The sequence below is a fragment of the Pituophis catenifer genome, unplaced genomic scaffold (assembly GCF_029215685.1).
Source record: "Pituophis catenifer annectens isolate HBS135680 unplaced genomic scaffold, rPitCat1.0.hap2 SCAF_1, whole genome shotgun sequence".
Taxonomy (NCBI): domain Eukaryota; kingdom Metazoa; phylum Chordata; class Lepidosauria; order Squamata; family Colubridae; genus Pituophis; species Pituophis catenifer.
In genome coordinates this window covers 144,518,518-144,543,318 of record NW_027256881.1, presented here as the reverse complement: position 1 = coordinate 144,543,318, position 24,801 = coordinate 144,518,518, and the positions used below count along the sequence as shown (strand labels likewise).

General features: G+C 37.7%; 2 protein-coding genes across 2 annotated transcripts; one reads left to right on the top strand and one right to left on the bottom strand.

Moving 5' to 3' along the window:
* Positions 1–646: 646 nt before the first annotated feature.
* RNASEH2B (ribonuclease H2 subunit B) lies at positions 647–13,441 on the bottom strand. Its single transcript, XM_070955850.1, has 11 exons — positions 13,338–13,441; positions 11,275–11,346; positions 10,608–10,715; positions 9,165–9,241; positions 8,758–8,875; positions 7,072–7,136; positions 5,926–6,031; positions 5,557–5,638; positions 4,307–4,349; positions 2,593–2,673; positions 647–1,014 (listed from the first exon to the last, which is right to left on the bottom strand). Exons 1-11 carry the CDS (start codon positions 13,423–13,425, stop codon positions 907–909), a joined length of 948 nt encoding a protein of 315 aa, XP_070811951.1. The 5' UTR covers positions 13,426–13,441; the 3' UTR covers positions 647–906.
* A 3,936-nt stretch (positions 13,442–17,377) lies between these two features.
* SF3B6 (splicing factor 3b subunit 6) lies at positions 17,378–22,053 on the top strand. Its single transcript, XM_070955835.1, has 4 exons — positions 17,378–17,563; positions 19,473–19,591; positions 20,373–20,511; positions 21,948–22,053. Exons 1-4 carry the CDS (start codon positions 17,534–17,536, stop codon positions 22,035–22,037), a joined length of 378 nt encoding a protein of 125 aa, XP_070811936.1. The 5' UTR covers positions 17,378–17,533; the 3' UTR covers positions 22,038–22,053.
* The last annotated feature ends 2,748 nt before the right edge of the window (positions 22,054–24,801 follow it).

Below are 24,801 nucleotides of genomic sequence, written 5' to 3'. Positions count from 1 at the left end.
CCACAAAGTACAAGGGAATGCACTCCCTGCAACTCCACAAATCCTTGATTTTACCATCATTGTTAAGCTAGTAATGTGGTCATTAAGCGAATCACCCGGTCGAAAGTCCATATCCATCCCAAAATTTGATCACATGTTCACTTGGGACTGTGAAGACAAAACTGTCAGAAACCAAGTGTGTTGTGACTGTGGGACACTGCAACCCATCGTAAATGCAAGCCGGTTGCCAACATCCAAAATGTGAACACATGACCACGGGTGATACAGCGGTCATCACAAGGATGGGTGGTAAATATTTTTTTTGTGAGTCCATTGTAATTTTGAATGGTCCTTTACCAACTGGTCATAAGTCAAGGACTGCCTGTACTGAAGACCTTTATATTAAAAATTCAGCTTCTCCTTAAAACACTATCTTTAAAACTCTCTTCAGTTTAGAAAAAAATACCTCAAATCATTCATCATTCATCATTCAAGACGTATGTAAGCAAAGACTCTGATCATCCTGGTCACCAGTGTGGAAAAATAAACAGCCAACAATAATGCCCAGCCAGTTTTTAAAATACAAAGAAGACGCATGTAAGATTTCCCTCAGCCAAAAACCATCAACAATTTAAAAAACAAGAAGTCCAAATAATTTATTCGGAAATTAATGTATGCTTTGCATTATACTGTGACTTTTCAGTAATTATGATATAAAGACAGATTCCTATCTGTAGCAGATGACTGAGCTTAGTTTTCCTAACACAAACACAAAATTAACTTTGATTACATTCATATCAGTATCGCAGATTTCTACTTGTGACAAGTCTTAATAGGGGAAAATAGGAGAAGAAAGAAAGCTATAAGGAGCTTGAGTTTCATAAAAAAAAAAATCCAAGATAATTACTAAACAGCACCCTCTTCCCTTCATTTTGGTGTGGTAGTTTTTGGTCTGAAGAAAGAAGACATTGTTTTCATGCCGCTCTTGTCAACTTTCGCTAAAGCTTTTTGTGCAGCTGACATTTTACTGCTTGCCTGGAAGTAAGAACAAAACATTGGCACAAAGTTTAGGATTCAATTCTTTTCACGTACAGGACTCATAAATGGTAATTGCACAGAATCACTCACACATTTTATTCAGAGGGTCATTATAAAAATCACGCCAATCCCAAAGAATCAACTAAGATTAAAAAAAATCAGTAAATGAGCTGAGAAGCAAATTCATGTAAAAACATCCTTTTTCAGATTACATCATGAAAAAAATCCAATGCAGGCATGTTCTTCCTAAACCATGTGACCTCCTGAAAAAATTGATATATACATCTTTATCATTGTTGGTATGATTTTGATAATCATGAAACAAAGCCTGACATAAACACCAGAATAAAATTTCTACTTCAATCTTGATTTATCAATTTGTTAGTCAGCACTTAGGGTGACTAAACTGAGTTAAAATACTTATCAGAGGAAATACCTCACCAAGGCAATAGTAAAGATAGACTTGAATAGTTATGAGACCTGAGCAAGATAGCAAAAAGTTTTATATTTAAATTTTATAGCTAAAATTTGAAATTGTATTTCTCTAGCATTCCTAAGAATGAATCTATTTTTGGCCCTCCCAACAAAATATTATTCTAATCCACACAATTTTTAAAAACAGATTTACACTGATACTTCGCGTAAAGCAGACAATATGAATGAGAGGCTACTAACACCAACTATTATGCATATCAAAGCAGCCACATGCATAGGAAACCTGGCTTGTGAGGAATCAATCATTTCTTTGCAACTCTCAGTTCATTGGCTTGGTAGGAGACCAGATTAAGTGGGCAGTCTAACCAGTGCTTTCAGTTTCTGTGCTACTTTTCATGTCCTCTACTGGTACTTTTATGTGACAGCCTGGTTTTATACTAAATCGGTATCACAAGAATATTCCAAGCCCCACTGATCTCTGTGGGAAACATTGTACTGAGCTGCACTTTCCAAAAATAACCCTTTTAAGATGCTTGCAGAGCTAAAACCTGGCACAATTAGGAAAAACACTAAATATATTAATGCTATTATTGCAATGTACTGTGCACATCGCACTAAGGTAACATTTACCCTCCGGCAGTGTTCAAATACCACACTGAGTCAAAATCAAGCAAACTACATTATGGCTTTGTGTGATTAGTGAATCCAGTTGAAAAGTAATTCGAACCTCTAGAAACCATTTAAAAATCAGCTCTTTAAAAAGGGTAGTACTTTTAATTCTCTCTTCCTTCTCTCCCCATTCTTCCTAATATTTTATCTAGCTGTTTTGACAGTTAATCTGTTTACACTATTCTGAAATGCAGAATTCTATTGATGTCTTATAGATTGCACTTGCTTAAACAGCTGCCCTGTCCCCCCCTTTTTAATAGACCATCTTACTATTAGACAAAAGAATAGAATAGAATAGAATAGAATAGAATAGAATAGAATAGAATAGAATAGAATAGAATAGAATAGAATAGAATAGAATAGAATAGAATAACAGAGTTGGAAGGCACCTTGGAGGTCTTCTAGTCCAACCCCCTACTTAGGCAGGAAACCCTACCTAAATATGAGGCAAGAAAACACAAAAATACATACCTTTTTGTTTTTCAGATCACCAGTATTGAATTTAGTATAATCCTCCTCAGCTTCCACAAGACCATCTGATAGTTTTCTTTTCTGTAACGTTAAAGAGTGATTTGTGTCATAAATCATATGTTGGGCTTGTGGACCTCACAGTTATAAATGTCCAGACTTTATGGAATAAACTTAGACATACACCACAGAGAAATAGGAAGTATCACTGTATGATTTAATCTTTGATGATTAATTAGTAAATCTAAAGCTGAGGTGTGAATTTTGAAAGTGCTGCTATGCTTCTCACATTTGTCAAAACCCCCAAAATGAGACAGTCATGAAATGACACAATTGGAATTTGGACCGCGTACCACTTTGCCACCTGAAAATACATATCAGTGTAGCCAGAAAATATGCAAAACAGTTTGTCCATGAACCATTTCATGGTTTTCCGTTGCTTTGTTCATGAATTCTATGTTTTAGATCTTCTGTTCCTGGTATGGACAGAAACACCATTGTTCCAGGTGTTCCATTACATTTTAATTTAATGTAATTGAAAATTATCTCTTTAATGCCATCTGGTGTTTGTTCAGATTTCTGCATGTTCTGAATTTTATTGTTTCCAATAGCCAAATTATCTAATACGGTTTTGTTTCCACACAATCACAGAATATTTAAATTACTTCAGATTTTTGCTTCTTCTAATCCTTAGCCAATCTAAATAGATTGCCAGAACTTCTGAGTGCAATTTTGGCTTGAGTTCAAAACAAAACACATTCTTCATTTTTTGAACACTCATATTAGTTTAGGGGTCAGCTTGAGTTCTGTGAGATACAATTCTCCTAATTAAGTAATTACTCCTTCCTCAGTTTGAGTTTTTAAAATGACTCAGGTTTTATTTTTGCTTAATTCTCCTAAGGCTTTAGCATTTTCATAATGAGCTCATATGAGATGTCAGGATAAGACTGAACCTACTGTTTAAAGTGTATTTTTACACAACGATGTCCAGCATCTGAAAAGCTCACTGGCCCCTGATGAAGCAGCATAACTAAGTTGATGTTTCCCATTTGCTTGAAAAAGCAAAGTCTTTTTATAACAAAGGTAATAAATATTTCAAGAATTATCTTCCACTTCAGTAATGAATTCAAAGTAGTTCTTTTATAGCCAGGATTTTTTTTCAGTCCTGCTGTATAATTAGAGAGCAACATCTAAACCAAGGGTGGAGAAACTATAGGGTTTTCTCAAATATTAAAGGTAAAGGTTCCCCTTGCACATATGTGCTAGTTGTTCCCGACTCTAGGGGGTGGTGCTCATCTCCGTTTCAAAGCCGAAGAGCCAATGCTGTCCAAAGACGTCTCCGTGGTCATGTGGCCGGCATGACTAAACGCCAAAGGCGCATGGAACGCTGTTACCTTCCCACCAAAGGTAGTCCCTATTTTTCTACTTGCAATTTTATGTGCTTTCGAACTGCTAGGTTGGCAGAAGCTGGGACAAGTAACGGGAGATCACCCCGTTATGCGGCACTAGGGATTTGAACCCCTGAACTTCCGACCTTTCGATCGACAAGCTCAGCATCTTAGCCACTGCGTCCCAGTTCTCAAATATTACTGGATTATAATTACCACCGTTTCTGACCAATGGCTATAGAAATGGAGCACAAGGATTTGGAATTCAAGCACCTCTGAATGGCTCAGTTGTAAGTTTTGAGATGCGGCCTTTTGTAAGAAGTCCTTACCTTTGATGCTGGCTCTGTGGGAAGATCTGTATCTTGTGAGAGTCTGGAAGCCAGAAAGATCAAGTTAAACTCTAGAGCTATCTGATTACATCAGCAAATTTACTTCACCTAATTATGTGATTATGAAGCCTATTGTGAGTTTTCCACAGAAATTAATTTACAGAATTATAACGCATTCATCAACAAATAAACAAAATGTTAAAGACTGTGAAGTTTCCTTTGAGTCAAGTTCAACTCCTGATGACTTTATGGACACGTCCTAATGGTCTTTTAACAGTACAGCAATACAGAAATGATTTGTCATTGCCTACTTCCAAGATATTTTTTCCCCACTATTCCAATCCTGATATTTCCTGACCGTCTTCCATCTTCCAAGTATTAACTAGATTTGACTGAACTAAAGCTTTTTCAAGATCAGCTATGGTCAGCTACCTAACTGGGCAAATATGTTTTTATACACTTACTAACTCATCTTAATGAAAACAAATGTTAAGAGCGTTATTTGAGAACCATTTTTCAGCTATATGGCTATATTTTTCAAAGTCTTCACTGTGTATTTACTGCATCAGTCCTGCACTGAACACTTTAAGCATGTGAACCTTCTCCCAAAGATTAAAATGTAGCAAAGACAAAAAAACATGGATTTACACACAAAAACAAAACTGGGGTGCCCCTTCTTTCCTCTACAACTCCCCTCTGGAATTCTGATAGAATATAGAATTTCCAGGAGGGAGGGGATGCATTCCAGAGGAAAAAGAGGCAGCTCAGTTCAGATATGTTGTGTGAGAGAAAGAGGATGATGATAGCTCCTCCTTAATAGTTCTTAGAGCATATGCTTGATGTAGTTAGTAGAGTGCTTCAGTTCAGCAAGATTCTGTCTACAGGTGTGGAACAATAAATAACTTTGCTTGGAAGAATCACCATGTGTCTTTCCTGGTTTTGGGGCCTGACAGGGATCCTCAGAAATCAGACAAACAAACCCTATGCAAAGCATGGTCTAGTCACAGAAAGATCTCTGCTGCTTTGGGGAATATCCTCACCATTCTATAGAGTCCTGTTTAACCCAGTTGGCTTCACTGAACAGTTGGAAAAGGGGACAAGAAAGGCTGCTGTATGGAGGACAGGCAGGGAAATAGGGCGGGATCCACTACGCTACTTAAGCACGTTTTTCAAACCAGTATTAGTCATGGAAGCATGTCAGGGAAATTCTTCTTTGAAGCAGTTAGTTTTTTAAAAAATTAAATTCTCACCTTAAATAATTAGCTAATGTTGCACTTAGCTCTTCAGGAATATACTCTGATATTAAGCCATGAGCATAACGAATATAATCTTCTGAAAAATAAATGAAATAGTTAATTGCATGTTAATTCATCTATCTTATTTAGCAGCCTCGTGTCCCAAATGCGCCAATTCTATTCATTTGTTTTTCTCTTAATCAGCTCCTCCCAGTTGTTGAAAAAACAAACCAAGACACAAATGATTTTGCTAGGGTCCCTTTTTGGCAATGATTAAAAAGGAAAGTAAAACCCAAAAGTACGTTTTATAAATCAAAATCCACGAAGGCAAAAATGGTATATTTTACTTCAAATAGCTTTCTTCAACAAATGTAGTAACCTTACCTTCTGTGCCACCGTTGGCCTGATTGTTGCTGATAAATGTAGCAGCCTGTACTTTTCCACCAACAGGTATGTTATTTTCTTTTAATACTTTCACCAGTTGGTTAACCTAGCAAAAGCCACGAAATAGAACCACCATAATCAAAGTTTGAAGCCAAACGCTGAAATCCATTATGTATTTTTCATAGCAAATGCCTCTTTGTCATAGAGATAGGAAGCATAGACACTTATCAAAATGGTATCTGTTCAGGCAATGAGATTTTTTTAAAAGAGTAAGATATTCCTATTTAAGTTGTTCAGCAGAAGACTATGAAGAATTATACTCATAGTACACATTAGAATCATTGCATTAAAAAGGCAACCGTAGAACTCAAATAAACACATTTTAGTAAGTGATTAATGCACATTGTTAAGTTGCAATATCGAAATCATTTTCCCCTAATGTAACAAAAATTGTTGCACAGTAATCATACCATGGTAGGAAGAATAAAGCTAGCACAATTATGCTAGTATCAGCCATTTCTCTGAAATTACTCTCCTGAAATTGTACAAAAAACTTTTTTTTAAAAAAGTAACAGTTCTGTTACAGGACCCATGCCTGTTTCTTTTTAGACTATTACTAAATTGATTATACTATATTATAGATTAAAAAGTGGATGAATTTATAAATATCTACTGAAACCACTATGGGACATTCTGTCCAATTTAATTCAATCATTGTGTTCTAAAAAGCTTTACTTTTTTTTCTTCAGATTCCCTAGAACAGCTAATATTGAAGCAACTATAAAACTATGAAACTGATGACATGTGGATCTGAGTCCTTGGTATGGCATTTTATAAATATACAATTTAATGCTAAGTTAGAATGGTGTGTACTTTTTGAAAAATAAAAATTATGTCCCAAGAAGCAAGATCAGCCCTCAGTCAAGAACTGCAGTCAAATAAAAACCATATAGGAAATGGTTAGCATTTTCTCTACACAATGAGAGAAAATGTCTTAAAATCAATTTTTTTACATCATTGTGTTTTCCAGTCATAACTATTACCTATTTGCTTTATAGTTCAATACAATGTATTACACAATCGATCTATCATTGAAAAAAGAAATGCTATACTTAATATTAAAATGGGTGATAGAGAAAAATATACCTTTTTATTTAGCCATGTCAGTGTTTTCTTCTCACTGTATCTAAAAAATTTCTTACCACCTATTTCTGAGAATAAAGAGAAAGAGAAATAATCAAAATATATTTAGTCTGCGCATTAATGGAATTGAGACAAAATACAAATTTATTTCATTATCTGGAGAAAGTTTATCAACATCACTGAATATTATGGAGGTGAATACACACCTTGAATACACACACCTAACTAATACTAAATCCAAACCACAGTCTAGTCAATTTATCTGAGTGTTATCTAAAGCACTTTTCTTTTGTAACTAGTGCCTTTCCACTGTGTTGCATTATAATTCCCAGTATCCTCAGAATAGCTGTGTTAATAAGGGGCAGGAATGAGGAGAGCTGAGGGAACCAGGTTCAGAACATTTCACTACAACTGGTAGCAGCCCTGTAGAGCAGTATTTCTCAACCTTGGCAAAATTAAGATGTGTGGACTTCAACTCCCAGAATTCCTCAACAAGACGTTCTAGCTAGAGAATTCTGGGAGTTGAAGTCTACACACCTCAATGTTGCCAAGTTTGAAAAACACTGCTTTAGAGATTGAGAATCACGCTTTCACAATCTTGCAGGGGCTCTGGCACTGAGTTTGATACCTCTTTTTATTAGATACAGTTGGAGCAAATGCTTAAATATTTGTAGAGGGCATTTCTAGAAATATGAATTTCATGGGCTGGATCTTGCATTTGCCTCCTAAAAATAGATGAGCTCTTTTCATCCATAGAAAGCTTCTCATTTAGTAGAGCACTGGACAGGCAGCAATTTTTGCAGACTGCCTACAAAAGCTACCAGATGCCCAGTGATGAAATCCAAATTTTTTTTATTACCGGTTCTGTGGGTGTGGTGTGGCTTGGTGGGCATGGCTTGGTGGGCATGGCAGGGGAAGGATACTGCAAAATCCCCACTCCTGGGGGAGGGATATTGCAAAATCTCCATTCCCACCCCACTCTAGGGCCAGCCAAAGGTGGTATTTGCCGGTTCTCTGAATTACTCAAATTTCCGCTGCTGGTTCTCCGAACTATTCAAAATTTCTGCTGCCAGTCCTCCAGAACCTGTCAGAACCTGCTGGATTTCACCCCTGCAGATGCCCTGCCCTATTCCCTAATTCCTATACAGGTAGTCCTCATTTCGCAATAGTTCGCAATTATGACAGTGATGAAAAAGTAACTTTGCAACCTATTTTTGCATTCACAACATTCAGAGGTTGCAAAGCAAAGAAAAGCTGAAGTAAGATTAGTCAGTTTTACTTATTGATCGCTTTGCTTAATGACTGAGTTGCTGATCCCAATTGTAGATGCTAAACAAGGACTAAGCCCCCCCCCCCCCACAGCATAGGAGATGGAGTTATGAATTAGGATTAGGGGAATTAAGAGAGTATTGGTTCTACCTGACCAGGAAAACTATCCTAAGCAGAACTCTCTCTAGTAGAACTTCAAGTGATAGAAGCCTGGATATAAACTCTAGGTAGGCAACCTCAGCAGTTCCTCTTAGACAGGATCTTTTTGGATTCAGACAGGACACCAGATTTATTCTATCTCATTTCTGTGCTCGTGCATGGATGGTTTGTGGGGGCCCCTAAGAAAGTTGGCTATGTCTACTGGCCTAACCTAAGTTTGCAGGTCTACATTAATTATTAATATGTTTGCTTGTTTTGTACCTTTTTGCTCAGCTATGTGGTGAATTGATTGTGAAGTACTTGTGCACTGTAGCAATTGCATGCTGGAAGAAAACCCTTCATCCACCAAAACCTGATCCAGTGGCTGAAACTTTCCCTGCTGAGGGTGAATCAGAGGAACAATCAGTTTTTTAAAAAATAATAAAACAATTAATTCAAACAATTTTTAACCAAAACATGGTTCCCAGAGTTTAATAGAAGTTTTTTTCCCCCCAAATACGACTATCTTACTACTGAGCCAAATATTCTAATACATAAGAAAGCAACAGAGCATTAAATATAATTTCACAAATGGTTCTTGAGACATTTAGAAATGATGGATATTTTGGGGGGAGGGGGCAGAGATACATAATGTAATGTCATTGTTCTGAAACATTTTAGTTGCTTACTTCTTTCTCTGCTTTCATGAGATAAAAAAGCACAAGAAACAAAGGATCCATTGGCGTAGCAAAAAATAGACGTCCATCTGAAGGTGGAAAAATAAATATTATTCTAAAAGGAACTCTATACACAATCCAGACTGCTTCCATATAGGTTAGGGGCAAAAGCTACACTGATTCAGCAGCAAAGTCAAAGACCTACAATCTATTCTTGATAATTTAAATTTAGACTTTAAAGTTTTTAAAAGGATAAGTACACTATAAATAGGAAAGATGTTGTACATTCAAATTCCAAACATTTGTTGTTTTCCACACATATACAAGATACATAAAGGAGAATAAAAATAAACAGGACTATATGCTATGCTACATCAAATACAGTATTACCTTTCTAAGAACATCATGCAAACCAGGAAAAGATGCAGCTGGTTTAAAGAGTTGTAGGCAAGTTTTATGCCCGTGGCTCAATCAGCTCTGAGCCATTTTTGAAATCAGATTTGAAGTGTCCACAGCACCCTCTCCAAATTTCATAAAAACCTCTACATTTTTGTTAAAATAACTGCTGTATTAGTATTTTCCATATGGTTCTAAAATTTTTACCTGCAGGGCAAAACGGGATCTCATGAGAATCAAAGTGAGAAGAAATAAATTGGATATTGTGATTCAGGTAAGTATGGTCTGCTAAAAATTTCTCCAGAATTGCCCTATTTGGGCATAGTAATTTTCCACTTGGTGTTTTAAAAAATTGAGATCATGGATGAATAAGTTGATTTATTCACCCATCCCCCCCAAGACCTGAGTCTAAGTAGAATAGCTTGCCCAATACAGAGTAACAAATAAAGCCTTAATTCTATCTTCTGTCTATCTAACCTCAAGAGAAATGACATTTCAGGAAAAAACCAATATCTCTCTCCCAGGTGCTACCAGGGAAAGTGGATCACTGAAAAATGTCAAGTGTAATCCCTTCTCTGACCTCAACATTGTCTCAAAACACGACTGCAATGAAGACATGGAAGAAAAGGGGCATCAAAAAAACCCTGGATTTTTCCTCCCCTACCAGACATAAAGATACACCAGATCCAGAGGTGGATGGTGATACCTTCAAATCACTGCGAAGAGACCATCATAACACTTGATACAAGTCATGATGATTCAATGAAATAAATGCAAATTTATTGAAACATCCCAATTTCTACTTCTGTGAGGGGTGGAAGAAACAAGAAGTTGTAATATGAATAACTTCAAGGTAGAGAAAATATTTTAAGAAGTGCAATTGAGGCTCAAGGACTTGCAAGAGAAGTGGAGAGTCTACGGAACTCCAAGAATGTTACATTAAACTACAACTCCTAGCCTCTCTCATCATTGACAATGCATCCAGAAAGCCAGATTCCCCAGCCTTGCCTTCAAGCATTACGTCAGATAGATCTTTGTCCTGTTCAGCTTTCGACTTACCATATTGAACTTCTTGACTAATAAACCATGACCGGTATTCTTCATGAAAAGCTCTTATTTCAAATATCTGGCATGCATCACTACCAAATAAATAAAGGGCAGCTTGTCCTGTTAAGAAAGAAACCACTATCACATCATGGTTTTGCTGTGCAATATTTTTCCGAGGCTCATCTAACTAAAAAAAAAAAAACCAATAGTAATTTTACAGAAAAATATTTCAGTATGTATGAGTTGTAAGCAAAAGGAAAGTTAGCAAATGTACAAAAGGCAAAAAAGGAATAGGAGGAAATCAATTATACTATTCCACTGTTAAATAATCAAACAATAATTGAGTATAGTTACCTTAGCATGTCAGCTTTTAAAGTTTCATCTGACAAAGGGAGAATAGTAACCAGTGGTGCGTTGCTCCTAGTTGGGTCTGGTTCTTGTGAACTGGAAGTAATGGTGGTGGGAGGCTCCGCCCACTCACCTCGACATCATCACTGATGATCTGCGCATCCGCAGAAGCGCACGCACTCCCGTTACGAACCGGAAGTAAAGGTAAGTAGAAACAACCCCCCCCCCACCAACGATAGTAACCATTATGAGGACAAGATTATTACTACACAGTGGAATAAAACAGATCAGACAGCGTTAAGCAAGTAATATTTTACAGTGTGAGCCTTGCCTGTACTTGGATGTGGCAGCCTTGTAAACAAAGGTCCAGCACCCGGCTTCTTTGGGAGATCTGTTGCAGTTTCTGAAAAAGAGAGAATACTAGAATGTGACACCCATATATAAATTATAACAGCACCTTTAAAACCATGACTGTAAATATAGGTCTGGTCAGTTCTGAGGGAAAGAAATTTTTCTCCCAAGAACCAAAGAAGTCTTCCTTTTGTCTTCTTCAAACTTGAAAAGAGTTTACTGGCTGAACCCTACCTCTTGAAGGCAGCCTTCTTATAAATGAGGCTGGAAGGAAAAGCCCAGACGTTGCTTTTCCCAAACCATCAATGTTCATGGGCATGGAAGTAAGATGGCCAAGCCACTTCACTTTATCCTGATGTCATAGTCTGATTCAGAAGACACCTGGATGCCACCAATGCATAAGAGTCTGTTGTGATCTCTCTAAGCTTGGTTGTTTGCAGATATTTTATTACTCAATTAGGTGATATCAGTGCCACCATTTCAGATTAAAAATAAAAGAAATGCAATATTTGGAGCAGGACTGTCTTCAAACATGCTACCCTGTTCCTTCTCTCTTTGTTTCTAAACCAGTGTTATTTTAACTTGGCAACTTTATGATATGTGAACTTCAACTTTCAGAACTACGCAGCCCAGCATGTTCTGGAAATTAAAGTCCACTTGTCTTAAAATTACCAAATTTGGTCTAGACTGATGCTGAAATGAGACCACATGGATTCAGAGCCTGGTTTACTTGGCTAGAACAGAAACTTTGGGGGGGGGGGGAATTGTGTGAAGCTGGGCGGTCAAGCTTCTTTGATCTACGTATGCTTGTCTAAAAAGCATGGAAGAGATGAATCAAGGGAAGAGGGCACCAATCACTGCTACTTTACGCTTAGAAACCACTTAGTCAGTAGGTAAAATCCCACCAAACAATTGGATGAAACAACTCCCCACCAGCTAAGGAATTCTTGGATTTGAAGCCCAAACCCCTTAGAAGTTAGCAAGTTTGAGAAACACTGTCCTAAACTAAGCAATATCAGGCCTGGATGGGAGACCACAGCATCAACTGGGCAATCAAAACAAAAACATACCATGAGGGGGCAATAGCAAATCTCCCCAGCATTTTAACCAAAATGCCCTATCCAAATGCTCCCATCAAGACAGAATCAGAATAGAGCTGGAAGGAACCTTGGAGGTCTTCTAGTCCAGTCTCCTGCTCAGGCAGGAAATCCTGGTTGGCCTATACCAGGGGTCTGCAGCCTTAAACACTCAAAGAGCCATTTGGATCCCTTTCCCACAGAAAAGAAAACACCGGGAGCCACAAAACCCTTCCTGTGCCTGACTATTTCTTGAGCGGCCACAGAACTAGCATATGTAGTTGAATTAAACATTCTGTTTTCTTCTGAAACTTTTCTTTTCTTGGATTTATCCATGGTTGGCCTACCAGGGGTTGAAAAGCTCAATAAATCTCGTGCCGGCGGGTGTCACACATTGGTGGCTGTGATGCATATTTTGAGTGACAGGGAGCCACAGCAGAGGGGTGAAAGAGCCAGATGCGGCTCCAGAGCCACAGTTTGCTGACTCCTGGCCTATACCATTTCAGACAAGTGACTATCCAGCCTCTTCTTAAAAAGCTCCAGTGAAGATGAAACACCCACAACGTCTGAAGGCAAAGCTGTTCCACTGGTTAATTGTCCTCACTGTTAGGAAGTTTCTCCTCAATTCCAGGTTGCTTCTCTCCTTGATTAGTTTCCATCCATTGCTTATTGCCCTGCTCTCCTGGGAAGTCCCAGAAATTGAATTAAACTCTGCAGACAGGTTCATTTTACATTGGGCCAGCCAACCTCTTCGGAAGGGCAGGTTCGGTTGTGGGGCCGTAGGGAGAGATCGCAAACGAGGAAGGCTAACACCAAAGCCCAGCACCATTCACACAACCACCGACCGGGCTGCTTCCAGGCAAAAGCTCAATCGCTTGAATGCAGGCTGCAATTAGCCCTCCCCGTGCATGGAAGAGAGCCGCTTCTTTTAACGCTCCAGGATCGGCTGGCTCTGGGGCAACGTTACCTGGGAGAACCACCACCCATTGGCGACTGCTGCCACCGCCGGGCTTTGCTGCTAGAGCCGCTGCCGATTTCCCCTTCCCGCTCGGCATCCCGCTTCTGCTAGTTGTCGCAGCCTCGCTCCGGTCTTGGCTTAACTAACCACAGACGTACTAAAGTGTAGAGGGGCGAGTGCCGCTTGGCTTGTGAGTCAAGTTTGAAAAATAACCTCACCGCTGCTCGCAAACCAGCCACAGGCAGAGCTGCCTCCCAGCGTGGGAAGCCGAGAGTAGAAGCGGATGCTCTGCGGAGGCGGTGCAACTACCCTAGTAACTCTTGTTACTATCGCAAATATAGTAACAGTAACGCAGTTGGATAGTAATGTTTTCGGCGTGGCTTGGATTCAAAACGAAGGAAAAGAAAGCGAAAAAGAATGTTTATTTTATTTATTTTATTTTATTGAATTTGTATACCGCCTACTTCCGAAGGACTCAGGGCGGTGAACAGCCATAGAATAAAACATATAGATATAAAATTTAAAATAAACTAAAACGAATTAAATAATTTGGCTGAACAAATTTAAAACCCCAATAATTTAAAACCAAATTTAAAATTTCCATTTAAAAAGGGGAAAGACTTAGGTCAGGCCAGACATGATTTGAAAGCATCTGTAAATACAGGTAGTCCTCGATTTATAACAGTTCATTTAGTGACCATTCGATTTACAATGGCACTGAAAAAAGTGACTGATAACCGTTTTTCAGTTACAACCTTTGTAGCATCCCCATGATCCTCTGATCAAAATTCAGATGCTTGGCAACTGTTTCATACTTTTGCAGCGTTCCAGGGTCATGTGATCCCTTTTGCAACTTTCCAACAAGCAAAATTAATGGGGAAGCCAGATTCACTTAACAACCGGGTGACTAATTTAACAACTGCAGTGATTCACTTAACAACTGTGGCAAGTAAAGACGTAAAATGGGGCGAAACTCGCTTAACCAATTTCTCACTTAACAACATAAATTTTGGGCTCAATTGTGATCGTAACTTAAAAATTGGGTATGAGTACGTGTGCATGTGTGTGCACCACTGCTGCTGTAGCCAATTCTCCAGACCTTTCCTCTTCAGCATTGAAACTTTCTAACATCAGAAAGCACTGGCCTGCAGGCTACTGTGTTGCTCACTCTTACCTTTTTGAAATATGATCTCAGAATTATGCCAAGTCAGTCTATCGTAATACAAGGCTTTATTGGGATTCATATTAGCTGGAAAAAGAAATAACTGAAATCAAAAGAATTTGAACATTTTTAAACTCGTTTTTTACTTGTGAGAAAAGCTGTCTATGAGTTCAAGGTGGCCCATGTGAAGGGTCTTCCTCTTTCTATCTTTAGACCAACAATGTTATGATAGAGACACGGTAGTCTGAGCAAAAGTGACTGTCCCAAAGTTATCCATTGAGAATACAGTGGTGGCTCAAAGAGACTTGCCATGCGGACGCTTTCAGTAAGATGTTATACCTGCAAGACTGAAGAGTATGATTCGGAAACATTGAAAGCAGTATTGCTCAAACTTGGCAACTTTTAAGATGTGTGGACTTCAGCCTCCCCACTCCCCCAAGTTCTCAAGGCACCATGAGGCATTTTGAAAGCTGGTCCACACATTTTTAAATTGTTGAGTTTGAAAAGCACTGTGACATCCAGATTGTTCTCTATTGTTTTGGCCGCTTTTAGGGAACAAAGGGAAAAAAATAGTAAAGGTTTATCTTATAGTTCTTTGCTGCCATTTTTTGCTAGGAAAAGTAACAGTGGACAGAGATTTCTGGGAATTGGATTAAGTGAAAGCAGATCATTGGGCAATGTTTTACAATGCATGACCAAAAACAAAACAAAACCCTTTTAAAATTGAGGTACTGGTATCACTGTGCTTTAGAGCCATAATGCACAATATCTTTGGATCATAAAAATGATGGACTGTAAGATCTAAAAGTATATTTCTTCAGACCATACACAGGTTGTTTATATGAAACATTTTATTCTCATTTTCAGCCATGAATCTTACAGATCAGTAAAAATAAATGAAGAATATATCTACAGTAGCTCTTTTAGATGTTGGTAGACCAGCCACAAGTAGGCATCCCTGCATGATGATTATTTTAGATGAAGGGGTGTACCATACACAAAAGTTGTAACAAAAGCTTCAGTTCTGAGCGGAATAAACTTCTTTGATGAGAAGCTAAATGTTTTCAAGGAAAAAAACGAAGTCCAGTTGCTTTTTGAAAACACCTTACGGACAATTCTGTTGCTGCCATCTCATGGCTAAATTATAAGACTTCAGCTCCCAACTATTGCCACTTTAAGGAAGAAATCATGTGAATGTGCAAATTTCCCCCCTCCTTATTGTTGTATGCTGCTATTAAAAGCAAGGATTTGGATGGACCAACTTTGAAACTTATCATGTACAGGATGCATGTACATACATGATCCACATACATACCTACATACATTACTGTTACTGTTAAGAAGCCTCTTCCAATATCTAGTAAAACACCAGGACTAAATAGGTTCCTTATTAAGTAGAATAAAACATTTATAGAACATTTGGGGCAAAGAATTTGTCAAGTACTGTATATGAAGAGATGTTTGATAAGGGAATTTTATCACCAGTATTTAACCAGGCCTATATTACAGTTATACTAAAAGCAGGTAAAGATCATACTTAATGTGCTAATTATAATGTTTCTTTAAAATGCTTGGTTTTGCAATGTCTTATTATTTACCAAGTTTTGGGAGAAATTATTAATTATATAAACGTACTTATGCACAAAAGGCAAAATTTTCAAATGATATTTTTTGGAACTACATACCTAGTACATGGAAATTGACAACTGAACAAAGTAAATGGATTATCTATGCCTTTACTATAGCCAAAAAAATGATATTGTGCTATTAGAAAAAGGTATGGCTCCTTTCATTCAATGGATTGAAGATCTGATTGTACTTGCCACCTATGAGCAGATTGCCAGTAGTCCTAGACTTCACACGGACAAATATAATGAAATATGGGACTGTATTTATACAAAATACAGTAGGTTAATAAAATATAATTATATAAATTATATACACATACACACATAGATTGTATATTGAATTTTAATTATTTACAGTTAAAATGATACATTATACCTTTTTCTTTTGATGTCTTTTTTCACTTTTTTTAAAGTGTTTTCCCCCCTTTACTTTGACAATGCGTGTATCTTTGAGGGGTATTCCCCCCCCCCGTTTCTGTCATTATTATAAAAGCAACAAAAGAATAAGTAATAATTTAAAAAAGAAGCCACTCCCAATATCAATCAGAATCCACTTTTCCACAAAATAAACCTATTATTCTTGGCCTTGCACTCTGGAACAATGGAACAGGCCTTGACTTTCTTCTTTGAGACAACTTTTCAGGTTATTTAAAGAGCTTCCATGTACATTTCTTCAAAGGACTTTATTTCTAATCTATTGATCATCCCTATAGCCTTTCTTTGAACCCGTTCCAGGTTGTTTCTTTGTACTCTGGTACATTTGATTCAGGTAAGCGAAGAAACGGCTTTTTATTTTTGAGCAGCAATGGATCACCTACTGTACTTCTTTTTTACGTATCACAAATCCAGGTAAATAATAAACGAATTCTGCTCCAACTTGGAGAATGAACGCTGGTGGCAAAAAAAGCAGGAATCTTTCCAAGTCATGTAAAAAAAAAAAATCTCTACGCACATCCCAGTTTAAGAATATAATTACATCGATTTTGGCCTTCGGTCGCAGGAATTCCCCCCCCCCCGCCTTCTGACACTGTACTCTAGTTCAGGGGTCTCCAACCTTGGCAACTTTAAGACTTGTCGACTTCAACTCCCAGAATTCCTCAATTTGCTGGCTGAGGAATTCTGGGAGTTGAAGTCCACAGGTCTTAATGTTGCCAAGGTTGGAGACCCCTGCTGTATTGTCTGTTTAATCGGAACCGGAAATCGTGGTAGCGTGAACGCATATTAGCAATTTGAAGTGGGCGGAGGAAGAAAGTGCGACACACGGAAGTCCGATCTCCTTCCGGTTGAAGTGTAGGACGCGCAGCGCAGGGGCTTCGGCGTACCTTCTCTGCGTTCGGCGGTTTCGGCGCCTACCGAGGTCTTTTTTTTTTTTTTTTTTTTTGCGGGTGAGCCCGAAGTATCCGAGGACCGTTGCCATGGCGATGCAAGCGGCGAAACGCGCGAATGTGAGTCGGGCAGGGTGACCATTTTGAACGCACCCCCCCCACACACACACCTTTCTCCCTTACTTGCCGTCCCTCTGTTTGCCTTTTGTCGTTTGGGAGAAGAAGCCATCTGGGCTAAAATCCCCGTCATCCACAACTGCCTTATGTATGATGGGAATTGTAGTCCCGGCCTTCTCGAGAGCTTCCCCTTTTGAGAAAAGCTTTTTTTTTTCTTTTCTTTTGAGGGGATGTGGTCTGAATGGCCCGAATGTCTGACCTGCGCCCCATAACTCTCCTGCCGTTATGGCCGGTATTGACTACTAGGGAAATATGGGAACTGAAGTCTGGTCCCTCAGGATTGCTGCATAAGGCAGCAACCAGTAACATCGTAAACACAAAATTAAAATTAGGCGTGCTTTTTAGAATAAGAATAGGAATAGATTAGAATTCTTTATTGGCCAAGTGTGATTGGACACACAAGGAATTTGTCTTTGGTGAATAAGATCTCGGTATACATAAAAGAAAAAATATGTTCGTTAAGAATCATAAGGAACAACACTTAATGATAGTCATAGGGAACAAATAAGCAATCAGATCATATTTGGAAACAGATAGGTTGGGAATAGAGAAACTTGTGGGTCTCCTCAGCTTTAGTAGCTTGCCATCAACTGGACTCAGGTGAATGTAATACTGTGTTATAAGTTAACCTTGAGTTCAGTGTAACACATAGTTGGCAGCCACAGTTGTAGTTCAGGTATTGACACTTAGAACCGGTTGTTGTGAGTAGAAGAATATAAAGAATTAACTTGCATTGGAATATATTATGTGTATTGAGGTAAACTTTAGGGGCAGTTCCATTGCCATACCATCATCCTATTCACTATCACAAAGTAGAGTCCCCCCCCTCCAGTTATTCCAGCAATTTAATTGATTTAAGTGTAGATTCTGCCCAACTCTTGAGTTTTGACAGCTCACAAGGTAATAAACTATAAAAACATAGTACAAAACAAAGCAGGATCTGGTTGCTCTATTAAAAAAAAAAGCGTAGATGTAAACATATCCAATAAAGAACTCTGTCCATTGTAGCCCAAGGCCTAGAAGAACAGCCATATTTCTAAGACTTTCAGGGTGGGGGGGGGAAGAGAAGACACCATAATAAAGCAGCACACTTCCTGAGTACCAATAGATGCACTGTTTTAATTGAAGGGACCCAGAGTGCGTCAACTCAGCTGGTTGTGTACTAGCTGGGCAAAAACCATAGGAGATAGGTGGTCCCTGAAATAATCTGGCCCTGTGCCCTGCAGGGTAATATAGATGATAAGCAGCACCTGGAATAGCACCTGGTATCAGTGATAAACAGTGCAGTTCGCACAACAGAGGTGTCACAGGGTTCCACTGAGGCTTGCCCATCACTGCCAGCATCATTGCATCCTGGACCAGTTGATTCTTTTGAAGGGCAGACTCAGATATATAGCATTGTAGTAATTTTTCTATGAAGTCACTTGGACATGAGTGTCAGAGGAATGGGTGCAGCTCTTCAAACAGCAGTTGTGACTCTTTAAGAGGACTCCCAGCTTGTGCGCTACACACAGTCTCCAGGTACCAGTAAAAGATTTCAATAGTGTCACTATTTGACATTTACATCTCTGGGTTATATCATCTCATGTTTAGGGTTGAGAACTATAATTGGACATCATAACCTATTTGTAATACTGAACTCCAAACCTGCAGAAAATCTCATCAGATGCTTTATGTATATATTAAATCGGAGGGGAGAGAACAGCAAAGCTTTTAAATCAGTAATAGCTTATCAAAGTTGCCTGTTTTTATCTTCTAACAAATTCTGGGAACTCTGAAAGTAATATAGTGAAAACAAGCAAATGTTTATACGTATGTTTATGTTACTAAAAGTTATGCTTGTTGTATCTAGATCCGTCTACCACCTGAAGTCAACCGAATTTTGTATATCAGAAATTTACCGTATAAAATCACAGCTGAAGAAATGTATGACATTTTTGGAAAATATGGACCTATTCGACAAATCAGAGTGTAAGTCTGTTGTGTATCTTAATAAATTAAACTTCAAATTATACTTTATGTAGTTATACAAAACAGTTTTTTAGTTGGTAAACAAATCATTATCACAGTTTAATAAAATGGTTTCTATAATAGTGTCAGTGTGCAAGAAACCTCTTAAACCTGGCTTAGCTACTGAGAACTCTTTTGATATGTTAGATACTTTCCCTGGCTCTGTAACTAATCTCAATCACCCTAAGCCAAAGCGAACAAATTACATTACAGCTAGTGTGACAAAATATGATGGAAATTATGTGTCTGTGATTTATTGTGTAGCACAGTTGAATGAGTAATAAAATGTATTTAAATCAGAGATGAGCAATCTGCTCAGTTTTAGGATTAAATTTTAGCTTGTGTCTTGCCTAAGGCTGCAGATTGTGAAGTGACCAGAGTGGATAATTTCAGTTTATTCTATTTGTATACTGCCTCAATCTAGGAATTTTTCCCCGTTAAGGGAGTGGTTTACTAGGACAGAGGGATGCTAGAATATTAAGCTATTTATTTCATCCCTTAATATCTTTAGGTCAATATAAAAAGTTCTGAAAATGTTAGTTCTGTTAATTTGGGAGGGGGGGGACAGAATTTGAGGTTTGCAGATAGGATGCTGTATGAAGTCTAGTGCCTGCCTATTCTTGGCTTATACACATGTAAATTCATATATCAGCTGAAGTGTCAGGAGAATTGTATTGATGACAAATGTCATCCCAAAGATTCAAAATACTGGTTTGCTGACATTAAATTTGTTATTCTACAGAGGAAATACTCCTGAGACGAGAGGAACAGCCTATGTAGTCTATGAAGATATCTTTGATGCCAAAAATGCTTGTGATCATCTGTCAGGATTCAACGTGTGCAACAGATACCTTGTTGTTTTGTACTACAATGCAAACAGGGCAAGTATATTCTTAAAGCATATCAATTCTTTAATTCTGCTGTCTTTTTCCCTTTTGATGAGATTATTATGGGGACCCTTAATTTCCTTTCAGATATTCTAACCAGGGAGATTTTAGCTGTAGCAAACTGAAGGATCTGGTTAGAGAAGTGAGATGGTGTTTTGTACATTTTTGTATATTCTGAAACGTATAAAGAAAAACAGCTATAGACATAGTTTTCCAATACTAACCACAGATATATTAAAGTGTAGAGCGGCAAGTGCCGCTTGGCTTGTGAGTCAGGTTTGAAAAATTATGTGTATGTGTATGTGTGCATGTGTGTGTGCACTGCTGCTGCAGTCAATTCTACAGATCTTTCCTCTTCAGCATTGAAACTTTCTAACATCAGATAGCATTGACCTGCAGGTCGCTCTTTTGCTTACTCTTACCTTTTTGAAATATGATCTCAGAATTATGCCGTCAATCTATCATAATACAAGGCTTTATTGGGATTCATGTTAGCTGGAAAAAGAAACAACTGAAATCTCTTTAAAAAATGAAAAATCAACCTCCTGTATAAAGATCCATTTACAGTATATATGCATTATTGCTTTACTATATTTTGATTATTATTAATTATGGATTATAAATCCTGGATATGGAAGTAGCATTGGGAATAAAAGCCAATGTATGTAGTAATTAGCCTTCTCAGTTTCATATTTCTTTCAGCTTTTGATACTTCATTGCTAAAATCTGCAGCGAGCTTGTAGCATGGTGTAATAGTCTCAATCAATCTTAAAAACTATTTAATATTTTGGTGAATGTTAAGGATATTTTTGTAAAACATGACATGTTGCTGATTTGCCGAATGGGGTGGCTGATAATTAAGAGATTTCTATGTCAGGTAGAGAAGGATTTCCTACTCTAAAAACTTAGTTTTATACTAAATAGAGAAAAGGAACAAATACTTTCTCCTCCTTTCACTAGATCATTCATGCAGTTTTGGCTATAGCCCTTCAGAGAGGTTTATAAAAATTAAACGCCTTAAAGAAAACAACTACCAACTTGTTTACTCTATCTAGCTTAACTGTTTGTGGTGTATGAGTGGTCTCAAACTTCCATGTATCGCAAGCATTTCACAAACCTACAAATAGTCATACAAGAGGACTCATAAGGTCTCTCTCTCTTGTAGTACTGGCATAATGGGGTGGGGGTGGGGGCAACTTGAGCAAGATATAACTTAAGGTCAGCATGTTATTGTAGCATACCATATCCTACCCTCAATTTCACTTGTTTTCAAGAAGTTCATGTATGAATTGTGTAGTTAAATCACAAACCATTTTGATGGCAAGTAATCTGAATTGCACAAGATTATCTATTCCCAAAGTGAAATTGGTTTAAATGTTTTTTGCATTCATAATATGTTGCTTTTAATATATATCTTTGTCCTGTGACAGGCATTCCAAAAAATGGATACAAAGAAGAAAGAAGAACAGCTCAAGCTTCTGAAGGAGAAATATGGAATAAACACAGATCCACCAAAATAAAACTTTCCCTAAAGAACTGGTTGTTTTGGATTTTTAAAAAACATCAGTGTTTCTGGGCCAAATGTCACCCCCAAATATGGACACTGGTATATGAAGCAATGATAATTTTAGTTCCTCATTTGATTACATAACCATCTTGATTATTCTCACCTTTGGAAGGATTACTCACTGGTATATGATGATGATTGGCACTTGGATATTGAAATTAGCTAAGGCATTGGAATAATATTTTTCCACAAGAGACCGTATTAATATAACTTTTTTTAGCCATTACAGTCAGTGAGATGTGTAACATATTCTGAGGGCTCAGTCTCATATTTCTTTGTAAAGGAGAAGCATGCATATTTTAAAATATATTTTGGTACTTTACTTCCTAAGTATAGTCCATAATTTGTCTGCTTTGCATAATGTGTTGAAAAAAAAACTGATGTACTTTAAACATTGTAAAACATTTTTCGGGGTTGTAGGAAGAGAAGTGAGGAAGTGAAAAATCCTTGGAAGTTTATCTTGTAAGTACTCCTACAGAATAATGTCAGTTTAAGGTTGTCATGTCCCAAGTGGCTCAGAACTGTTGTTTGAGAGTTCCATAGCTGATCTGCAGAGATCCACTTCTGTGTCTCTTCTGTTGCAATGTGCTGGACCAAGAATCTGACAGCATTTGAAAAAAATAAACCTTGATGACATTAACTGCTTATATAACAAAAAGAGTTTTGGGTTGTGCAGACATGTAATCTGAATTTTCTTTGCTAAAATGTACATAAATGTTCAGTTTTGCTATTGGATAGCTTTTGTTTTATAAGTGGGGGATAACACTTGCAATCGGATACAGTAGAGGTTAAATATTTGGTTAAATCTTGTATAATGTCTTTATTTTTTAGAAATAAGGTGGTTTTTTTTTAATAAAGTGAGCTTATTGGGTCTTTAAGAGAACAGTTATGTGATTTTCTGACAATGATATTACATTTGTTTAAGGTATTATGATTTGCTACATACCCAATTTTTTGCTGTTTTGATTTTTGGTTTTTGTAGTGCTCTTTGAATAAATACCCAGGCCCATTTTACTTATACTCTAAAAAGGCTTTTGTAGCTGTGTGCTGTATTTTCAGATTTTTTCAAAGTCAAAACTGAAAAGCTTTAGGTTTGAACTTTCTCAAGCTAGAAATCCTCAATGCTGGGTAAGCTGAAATTTTACTTGTCCCACTCTTGAATTATCCTGTGATGAATTGTCCTGTGGCAAGTTGGCCATGAGGAGTAGTCCCATTCCAGCATTTTGACATCACTGAGAAGTTTGGAAATTCATAGATATGATTCAAATATCTAAATAGTGGTTGTACCTTAGTTTGGGTTGTTTGCAATAACACAACATATATCTTGCTCCATACCATGCACTGGTCATAGACATGCTGGATCCAAAATTCTTACAACTTATGAAACCAGACCAGAGGCTTGACCTTTCATTAGTCTGCTTTAAGGATCCTATTTCTGGTCTAGTTTTCTGGGTGAGGTGAAATAATTAGAACGAAATGGGAAGCAAATGTCTGGAGGTCTAACTGTATAAGATTACTCAAGATTGTTGCAGCTTAGTATCACTGTACAAATAGCTAAAAGATATGGAAGAGTTAACATAGTATAAATGCAGTACATTTCTCACTTGCTTTTGTAGCAACACTTTGTCATCCTTTAATATAAATAATGGGAAAAAATACAGTTCCCTTAAATCTATATAATAGATATAATACAACATATAATACAAAGGTCTATGGCAGGGGTGTCAAACTCGCAGCATCACAACGTCACGTGACGTATCGGGACTTTCCCCCTTTGCTAAACGGCGTGGGTGTGGCCAGCGCGTGACGCGTCAGGCCCACGGGCCAAGAGTTTGACAGTCCTGGTCTAGGGAGTTAAAACGTGTGAATTTTAATATTTGGGTTGTCTTGAAAAGAGTAATGTCCAGATTCTCATGTCTAATTTTGACAGCATATGCACAGGTTTATGTTGATACAAATTCTAGGAACCTAAGCTTGAGAAATAAGTGTAAGATTAAAAGTTGAAAGTGGTTTCTACTCCTCATACTTAGGGAGTGGGTAGGTTTGAATACTCAAACTGGGTGGGTTTGAGCTTACATGTATATCAAGACTGAGCAATGACCTATTTTGAATATAGTTGATTAAGTTTTTATGTTCACAACTGTGATTGACCCTTCCACTCTCCCATTTCTACTAGAACTAATACATTACTTGTACTAAGAAGTGCCATGAGGAATCAGTCACCATACATATATTACACAATTTTGTGCCCACCTCCCTCCTTCACATTCATTTTAAGCTAAACCAAACCATATGCCTCAGTATAATGAATACATCCCAACTTCTATTCAAGAGAAAAGAACCAGTTTATGGGGAAGATTCCAGAAGCAAAAGAGACTATTCTTTCTTCAGGATGCCATCTTTTTTTCTTTGAGGTGTAAATTCCCACTTCAGCAAGTGCTACCTTTAGATTAAGTTCCTTAATCTAAAGAAGAGGACAACTAAACTGGAACTTGGAGCAGATTGCTCTGTAAACCCTCAGATGATCTGGAAAATTCTTACCTTTGATATGCAGACTTTGAAGTGTATTGATAGGGAATTTGCATAATTCAAATTAAGCTTTTATATTTATGGACTGCATGATTTTGGTTGGTTAAGATTGATCCATTCAACAACAGAAACAACAGAATAGATCCTTGTATTGGCTCAACGATAGTTTAAAACGAGAAAGGCAACAG